At 40.1% G+C, this 9,973-nt stretch overlaps 1 protein-coding gene across 1 annotated transcript in view; it reads right to left on the bottom strand.

Annotated features, from left to right (window-relative positions):
- Positions 1 to 252: 252 nt before the first annotated feature.
- si:dkey-228d14.5 (uncharacterized protein LOC796266 homolog) overlaps positions 253 to 9,973 on the bottom strand; it is a 66,545-nt gene continuing 56,824 nt past the window's right edge. Inside the window, exons 6-7 of the mRNA XM_059946350.1 lie at positions 8,303 to 8,480; positions 253 to 3,226 (exon numbers count right to left, since the gene is read on the bottom strand). Of these exons, the coding sequence (XP_059802333.1) occupies positions 3,003 to 3,226; positions 8,303 to 8,480 (402 nt within the window). The 3' untranslated portion in view covers positions 253 to 3,002. The remainder of the gene's footprint in view (positions 3,227 to 8,302; positions 8,481 to 9,973) is intronic.

The raw sequence follows: 9,973 nt of genomic DNA, 5'->3' as shown, positions 1-9,973 counted from the left end.
AGGGGAAAGGCCTTTTCTCCACTAATTCAATAATTGAGGACCAGCAGAATAAGTCAGATAGAGTTGCAGGTCAAGAGAATGGAGGTGTTAATAAGGCAAATCAGGCTTGGAGTTGGGGGCAAGGGTGGTTAATTGGAGAATGGGACAACAGGGAATGGAATTTTGGAGGATGAATTATTAATGGAAAGGAGCCTCAAGAATCAGGTTCAAAGTTTAAATTGAATTTATTATCAAAGTGTATATATGTTACCAGATGCTACCTTGAGATTCATTTTCTTGCAGGCATTTACAGGAAAAAAGAAATACATTAACATTTTATGCAAAAATATACGTTTGTACATAAACAAAGACTGCCAAAGTACAAAAAAAAACAAATTGTACAAACAAAAAAATGAGAACATGAGTTGTAAAGAGTCCCTGAAAGTGAGTATGTAGGTTGTAGAATTAATTCGGAGTAGGGCGAATGAAGTTATCCACATTGGTTCAGGAGCCTGATGGTTTAGGGGTATAACTATACTGGAACCCGATGGTGTGGGACCTAAGGCTTCTGTACCTCCTGTCCAATGGCAGTAGTGTCAGTTACGTGATTGTACTGGGACCTGAGGGGGCGCAGGGTGCTGCATAAATGCACAAGCAGGTCCTAAGCCCATTGGCAGTGAGGACTGAATACTACTTCAAGACGATGAATGTGTCAGGCCCAGTGGGAGAGCATGGGTATCTCCTAAAGTGATGCCAACATAGGCCAACTCACAAGTAAAGTCCACATCACTGATGGGACAAAACTGCACAAATGAATTTTGTGCGAGTGACATTAAAACCTGTATCCTGCTGTTTTGACACAAGCCTGAATGTGTGCTGCTGTCCATCGTAGTCACAGTGAGCCCAGGTGGAATTTACAGAACTGAGCAAATAAACCGTGAACATGGCACAAAAACCCTGTCTAATCCAAGGTTCATGAAATTGATTGAGTGGTGACTATTGCTTAGTTTATTTATAAATCTTCTTGGTTTATTTCTGAATAGTGGCAAAGAAGCTTAATATTAACTCAAAAGACTTGGTTTAGAACCTCCAGTGAATGGAAGCTCTGACTGTGGAGTACTCCCTCTGTAGAAGCACCAGCCAAGACCTCATGTTCAAATGATATGGCAAATGAACCCTTGAATGTGCGGCTCAGAAAATCCACTGAGTCACAATTGTCAGTGACTTTACAATCACATTGTATGAATGCTACCAGTAGTTATTCCAAGGAAAGCCAGAGTTCGCTATCTTAGAGCAGCTACACATTTAAAGGTGAGAACGCAGTGGATTAGGAGTAAGCAGTGAACCAAGTATCATTAATCTTATAAGGAAAGGATGAAGATAACAGATGGCGAGGCACAAGGCCACGGCACAGAATCGAGCAGACAGCTAGCTTTGTAGCATCAGTGCTGAATTTATTTCTTGCAATTTGGAAAGCTGAACATGACACAGAACTACAAATAGTACAGTACATTTTCGATGCTCTGAGTGCATACAATAAAACCCAAGCCATTAAAATGAAAGGAAAAATTAATTCAATTTTATTCTCCCGACTTCCTAATTTGGAAGGCACATCCAGATTTCAGTGCAATCATAAGTGATTTACCTGAGATTTAGGGCATTTGACTTTTCCCAGAAGTGTGGAGTCGAGTGTTAAGAGACTGCTGATTGTTGGTGTAAGTTGTTTGGTAGCCTTTATATGATGAGTTATTATAATTTGGAAGGTGTTGTCTGAAGGGGAGGTGGATTTATTTGAGCTACTGGTGAAGATGGGTGCAGATTATTGCTTAGCTCATGCAAAATGCTGGTACAATGGGCCAACAGAGCCTCCTTTGTATCATTGTGTGGTAACAGGAATGGGGAACTCAAACATGACTGCTATTATCATTACCAAAAACACATATGATTTAAAAATACACCCCGCCTTGAGAGAATCTGCACAGCAGAGCATCTGTATTAGGAGGGGATGAATTGGGCTGGCAACTTCTTTAGCAGCAAGGCAGTGATGTGCTACAATGGGAAACTTCTGCTCCTTCATAAATTTCCTTCTTCCACAATACAGTTGAACCCCTTTGATGGTTTCTTTAAGTGCTGATTAACTGGAGGCCAGAATAAATCTGAGAGACTTTTCACTTCCATTCTAACTCTCTAACGATGGCAGCCTCAAAGGAAGGAGCTGGTCAACTGCAAGTGCACTTGCCTGTTTAAAATACCCTGAGAAATTACTTCCTTTAGCAGTCATGGCTACCATCCTCTCACTCGAGGCAACAAAATGAAGCAGTTTTCAGAGAAATTGGGCTCAATTATCTACCTGCCCTGCAACCCTCAACAACTTCACCCAACACCTGCACCACCAGCCTGATTGGGCCCCTCCAGTAGCAATGGCACCTACTACTGCAGTCTTGAAGACAACCACGAAAGAAGCTTGTTACAAAAGGCCAGAACCTTCAGGGAAACTGGAAGAAAAAGATAGTAGTTACCATCTTTCTGCCTTCCTCATCTTTCAATTGACCCAATCCAGTGGTAGAGCAACCTCAAAGTCAAATGGCACTTCTTCTAGGAACCTTCTAAAGAAGATGAATGAAACTGATGTACGAGGGCTAGGAGTTCCCCAACATTTTTCTATATCTTTCTTGGATTGTGGAGTATGGATGGAGGGGGGAGGAGTGCAGTGTTAGGCAAAGGGTACGGAAATAAAGTGCAGCACAATACTTAATAAAACGAACTATTTTTACTTAATTACTTTACATTTAGTAGCTGAGTATTATTGAGGCACATTATAGAGGAATGTTGAGATGACATGTCTCACAGCCTTGCGCTGTGTAAAAGTGGGAGTTTGAAGGAAATCAGTCAATTCCAAAGACAAAAACAAACAAACATTTTGATAGAGACAATCAAGACTGACAATACATAATCTAAATCACAGGGAGAATCTGATGGTTCCAACTGCCCATTATTGCTCAGCCCCTCTGTACGTTCTGCTTCTACTTGGTGAACATAGCCAGGTCTGTACCTCTGGGTTCTGACAGAATTGCAATTTTCTCATCATCCGGCCTGCCGATCAATACGAGGAGAACCGCAGAGGTAATGTGATAAAATTCAAAGGTAAACAGCAGGATAAAAACATAGAAGTTTGTGGCTAAGATCCATTCACAAATGGCTCCAACGTGCTGTTTTGAGAGATCTGGATGGACAAAAAATGCCAAATCTGGAGCAACGTTAAGGATAATACACGGTAAAGACTAATTCACAGTGACTTAGCATAACAGAGCATAGAAACAAGCCCTTTGTTATCCACTTGAATCATACACACTGGTGTGCTTTCTCCCTGCCCCTCCCACAAACGTGTACAAATCTTCCCCCACCCATTTCCATCTCTTTTTGGATGATCAGTCCAGCTCTGTATGCCATCAATATCATTAGAAGAATTGTAAAGTTTATCTGAAGGCACAGACAGTTTGCTTTTAAAATTAGTTCATAATTTTTACATTGAACCAGAGTGTCTGGCCCAACCCCTTACCCGAAGGACATATTATATATGAGAGAAAGAATCAGGATTAATGCAGTAAACACTAATGCCTACTCTTGTCACTCGAAAAGATCCGGATCGATCATGTGACTTGTTCACTTTTCCCATCTGATTCCATATCCTCTGCTCTACCAGCCTCCAGAATTCAGTCAAACTCAGCCTTGAATTCAGTCTACCTGAAGGGATGTGGAGAGATTCAGAGAAGTTCAAAGACCTACATAAATACAGTTCTCCTCACCCTAGATCAATTCTTATCCTGAATCTTTGTCCCCCAGTTTAGATTCTCCAGAGGAAATCACCCTTGGAATCTACCCCATTGATCTTCCAAGATTCTTGTTTTTCTTCATGCAATTACCTCCCATTTGTACAGACCATTTGTTCTCAATCTCTCTTTACTAGTCTATCCCCTCATTCCAGTAATTAAGTTAGTGAATCTACACTGCAAGGAAAGCGTTTTAGATACAGAGACCAAATGAAGTCACCCTTAGCTCTGTGCAGCTTCGGTTTGAGCTCCTTACTTGTGTATCGGGTCTTCATGCAATAATGCCAAGATACAAGTTGTTTACTGTACTTGCTTGTTTACTTACTCTCTCTCATGAATCGGAATTGACATATGCTGGTGGTTCCTATAGCTCCCCAATCATCTTCTTGACAATATAATAAATGTTATTTATTCCATCATTATATAACCGTATTATCATTTTTTTGTGTGCCATACTCTGCCAGAGCCTCGGCGTCTTGGGGGAAAGATTCTGTGAGTGGTCCCCCAAGTCCTTCTCACAGCACAGTGTTCTTTTTTACGAGGCTGAGTTGCAAGCTCGGCACTCAACCTGGCACGGATGGAAAGCGTGTCCGAGAGCGGCCCGACTGGATTCGAATTTGGGAACCTTCACTCTGGAGTCCAGCGCTGATGTCACTGCGCCACCAGCCAGCCGTATTATCATTAGCCTTATTATTTAAGAAAAAGATGATCAGATTTTTAAATTTTTCATTACTATGTACATTCATTGATTATTTTGGAATACAGTGGATTCTATTAAATTGGGACAAATCATGACCAGTGCATTTTGGTCCAATTAAGCAGCTGCCCCAATTAGCCAAAGTTTCATGAAAATAGATAAAAAGGTATAACAAAGACAAACTGCCATTTAACTGACTAGAAATGTATGTATTTAAATAAAATACGGAATAAATTAGAACACTACCAATACTTATACAATACTATAAAACTATGTATTACTTCCTATTAGTTATCGACAGAGGAATTCATCTGCCATGTTCTTTTGATTGGCTATGAATTAACAAAATCAGCGCAGACATCTAAATAGACTGCCTTCATACAATGCTTTAGGCAACTGCATCCTCCAAGTCTTCATTTTAATTGGAACATTCAAGATGATTATCAATTGCATTGTAACTCCTAACCAGATGAAGAAGTGAAATCATTTCATTTTCACTTCCAGTTGTTTGGGGCATCTCCAAGCCTGAATGCTTGAAACTGCGGTGAACAAAACAGTCCTCAATTATCTTACTGCTCATTTCTCACCAACATTCAGTGACAAAAATTACTGCTTTTTGCACACATGCTATTTAAAAATTGATCACTCTAAGCACGGTCTAGTGTCTAATGGCCACGCAAGTGCGCACGGCTGATGCTAGTTAGAAACTGTTTAGCAACAGTCTCGTGCCCCAATTAACCAGCCTAGCATCCTAAATAAACAAAGGAAATCACTTCTATTTTCTTGATTTGTTTATTTTCTTTAAGAGTTGTCCCAAATAAACGGCTGGCTCAATTAACAGAACTCACTGTATTCCTTTGAATGTTTTCACAATTCATCCATTGGCAAATCATTAATTTAATTTCTTAACTAACCTATGCAAATCTTGCATAATTAGTTTCACTTAATGGGAAGACTGCCTTTTCTACCTGGACTGTATTTCATTTCAATTACCCTTACTATGGGATTAATGATTAATCTTGTCCTTTTACAGAAAATGTCTAAAATGGTCCCATGCCACCTTGCTTCAGAAAATTGCATTCTATATAGTTTCTATATATATTCTATACATATATTCTATATTCAATATATTCTATGAATTCATCCTTAAACTGCTTTTGCCAGTTTAATCAGCCTTCATAAAGATGAAAATCCCCCATATTTATTGTATTATTTTTGGCAACATCTCTTTTTATTTCTTAATTAATTTTATTTCCAATCATGGTGATAAACTAAATCTGTCTATTTTTATTCTATTTTAATTGCCACTGATGTTGACACTATTTCTTGTTCTTTTGTACCACCATCAAACATGACAACAGCTCATCCTATTTTTAAAAAATCAGTTGCAATGCCCAAGCAGCCTTCTATCTCCTATAGCTTTGCAAGTTTACTATTCAACCTTCTTTCTATCACGAGTGTTGAGCCAAAGCCACGTATCATTCCTTGTTACAAGCACAAATTGCTGGAGGAACTCAGCAGGCCAGGCAGCATCTATGGAAATAAGCACAGTCAGAGTTTCAGGCTGAAACCCTTTAGCAAGACTGGAGAAAAAAAGCTGAGGAGTAGAGTTAAAAGGAGGGGGCAGGGGAGGGAGAAGCACAAGGTGATAGGTGAAACCAGGAGGGGGAGGGGTGAAGTAAAGAGATGGTGAAGGTGAGGTGCTATTACCAGAAGTTTGCAAAATCAATACTCATGCCATCAGGTTGGAGACTACCCAAACGGAATATAAGGGATTATATTATATACTCCAATCTGAGTGTGGCCTCATCGCAGCAGTAGAGGAGGCCATGGATAGACATGTCGGAATGGAAGTGGGAAGTGGAATTTAAATGGATGGCCACTGGGAGATCCCATTTTTTCTTGCAGACGGAATACAGATGCTCAGTAAAGTGTTCTCCCAATCTATGTCAGGTCTCACTGATATTCAGGAGGCCAGACCAAGATCACCAGACTCAGTATATGACCTCAACAGACTCACAGGTGAAGTATCGCCTCACCTGGGAGGACTGTTTAGGGCCCTGAATGGTAGTGAGGGAGAAGGTGTAGGGGCAGGTGTAGCACTTGTTCCACTTGCAAGGATAAGTGCCAGGAGGAAGATCAGTGAGGAGGGACGAATGGACAAGGGAGTCACGTAGGGACTATCCCTGCGGAAAGCAGAAAGTGGGGTGGGGGGGAGGTGCTTGGTGGTGGGATCCCATTGGAGATGGAGTAAGTTGTGGAGAGTTATGTGCTGAACTGACAGGCTGGTGGGGTGGTAGGTGAAGACAAGAGGAATTCTATCCTTGGTAAGGTGGCAGGAGATGGGGTGAGAGCAGATGTGTGTGAAATGGAAAATGCAGTTGAGGGCAGCATTGATGGTAGAACCTTCCTTGTATCGTGTTTCCCTCTGAGCCTCTAATTCATCAATTTTATTATGAACACTTCACATATTTGAATACAATGTCTTTATCTTTAATGCTGTATGACTTGCTAGAGATGGTAGTATTTCCATGTTGCCCTCTTCCTTTTGTTCAGGAGGGGAGTAAATTTTTATAGCAAATAAAGGAACTAAGTATACATTAGCCAAATTTGCTGATGAGTCAAAAATATATAGGAAAGCAAGTAGTGAGGAGACTGCAAATTGATATGGGCAGATTAAGCAAATGGGCAATATATGTTGGCCGACTGAGTATAATGCATGGAAATAAGAGGTTATCCAGTATAATAAGACCAGGAAAACAGAATATTGCTTAAATAGATAGATTTGTACAAAAGGATATAGGTGACTCCATACAAGAAGGTAAGAAGCTAATATGCAGCCACAGGTAGGAATTAGAAAAGCAAATGGGGTATGGGGTGGGGTAGTATAACATAAATATAGGGAAGTCTTACTCGAATTGTACAAGGTGAAGGTAAAATCACACTTGCAGGACTGCAAACAGTTTTGTAAACAATTCTTATTTGCGTCAGAGGGAATTCAGAGAAAGTTTACTAAGAGGAAAGGTTTGTTAATTGGGAAATGGATGAGGAGATTGGGATTCAGAAGAATATCACATGACCTTATTGAAACATTTATATACTGAATGGATAAACTGAATTTACATAGAGAAGATGCTGAAAGCGGTTCAGATTGTGCTGGTCTGGGCTGCTTCATTTTCTGCAGAGGTGAAATGGAATTGAACATGGTGAAATCACCAGTCAAACTCTTTGAATGTGTTAACACTATTCTCACGTTCCACAGGAAATGCAGTTTCGAATGGTTCCTGCTGTACACATCAAAGCCTCCGTGTCTTTACTACATTTACTGATTCTGGCTCAAGAATCACCTGGTAAATTAGCTTGTCTGGTAGCTGGATGGAGCCCACACTGTGAAACTCTGAGGCTAATGCACTTGGGAGACCCACACACGTACATTCACCTTCCAGCGCGAGACACCAGACGGTGAGCAAATGCCCAGAATCAGTTTATTTGGCTTTCCACCCCTGCATTGTAACACCAACTAATGCAGCAAATGGCATAGACAGACTATTACATGAGCTTGGAGAATTCTTTTCCAAGCAAGAAGCTTTTGTGCATTATGGAAAAGGGCAAGCAGGTAAATATTGACTATTTAAATAAAGCCAGCAAAACCACAATGGACTGAATGGCCCACTTTTATTTTGTAAGGCCCCATAATTTTGGAAATAAATGTCCTGCTCATTCATCTTCCTCTTTCTTTCAGTTTAACCAATGCCAGGAGCAAGGCTGATAGCCACTCAACATCAAGAAAGGATACAACTGATAGAAAAGATCACTTGTAGGCTGCTCAGCACGCCACGTATCGGCACCAGGAAGCACTCTTTTCCTGTTATACATAGCCTGAATGTTAAGGTAGTCTGTAATACGCAATAAATACAACCGCTGACAAAACACAGTGAGGCTCCGAAGTAGTGCAGTACCATGAGAACTGATGGCTGTAAAGAAAGCAAAGCATTATTGCTCTTTGACTTTAACACAATGGGTTAAACCACATTCACGTTAATTCACAAACTCAGTAAACTGAAGCATCACACACAAAACGCTGGAGGAGCTCAGCAGGCTAGGCTGCACCTATGGAAATGAACGGATAGTCGACATTTCCGACCGAGACCCTTCTTCAGGACTGAGAAGGAAGGGGGAAGATGCCAGAATAAAAAAGGTGAGGGAGGGGAAGGAGGACAGCCAGAAGGTGATAAGTAAAGCCAGATCGGTGGAAAAGTTAATGGGCTGGAGAGGAAGGAATCTGATAGGAGAGGAGAGTGGACCATAGGAGAAAGGGAAGGAGGAGGGGCCCAGGTGGAGCATATAGGCAGGTGAGAATTGAAGAAGAGGGGAAGGGGAAGGAATTTAATTTTGAATTGAAGTCGAATTAAACTGAAGTTATAACCTTAAGAAATTCCAGCTGGCTTCAATTCTAGCTTCAATCATAATGAGCAAATGAAAGAAACTGCTTGTCAAATAATAGTCTTTTCTACCAGCTGTATTCCTGCCGTTCCCACTTCTAATCACTCCCAACATTCAACTTGCAGGATTTTCAATGATGTTGTTTCATTTTTATTATTCAGCATTTTCATTGGAGTTTCCGTTTGCCCCAGCTCTCATCATCAGGAAGCTCATTCCTTCCATTTCCCACATTGCATCTCTTTCCTGTCTGCAATTCCCAAACTCATTCTTCCATCAGAGCTAATACCTTTAATTTTTCATCCTCTGTCCATCTCCTTAATATAATTCCTTGTGTTGATTTTCTATTCTGCAGTATGGACGTCATCCTAATATGCTGCCCCATTCTTGAGGTATTTATTAGTCCAACCAGGTTACTTATGACAAATTTTACTGTAAAGTTCATTTTATCATTTTAAGGTGATCATGGTATTTACCAAATGGGAAGCAAAGTTAAAATAAAAGAAACATTGAGGATAATTTAAAATAGGAATGGTTATATTTATTTTGGCAAAATAAAAATGGCTATACAAAAATATAAAATGGCCATATTGCATTGGCCACCAATGGAATTGAGGGGTGCACATTAAATAGACATTTTACAAAATTGCCCAATATTCAAATAACTACCGGTGACTTACAAATTAACTTCAGGAAAAGCACCAACTTCAGCTCATTGAGTATTATATTTCTGAATATTTTTGATATTCACAATTTTTTTATATTTACATACTAGTTTAAAATGGCAAATTGTACATCCATCTAATCATTTGTTTACTGTCCAGTGGGTTAGAAACCAGCCTTTTATAAACCAATTTGAAATGGTTTGTGCAGCCTCGGTCCAAATCATTGATGATAGGTGGGGGTGGGGGGTCACATTTGATGTTGGTTTGACCACTTTGCTCAGAGATGTCCAAGTCACTTTTGAATCCACATCCCAGTTTTAGATCCACATCTAACTACATGTTCATTATTTACATTTTATTCA

The sequence above is a fragment of the Hypanus sabinus genome, chromosome 21 (assembly GCF_030144855.1).
Source record: "Hypanus sabinus isolate sHypSab1 chromosome 21, sHypSab1.hap1, whole genome shotgun sequence".
Taxonomy (NCBI): domain Eukaryota; kingdom Metazoa; phylum Chordata; class Chondrichthyes; order Myliobatiformes; family Dasyatidae; genus Hypanus; species Hypanus sabinus.
The sequence above is the reverse complement of the archived record's forward strand: the minus strand, read 5'-3'. Positions and strand labels throughout refer to the sequence as shown.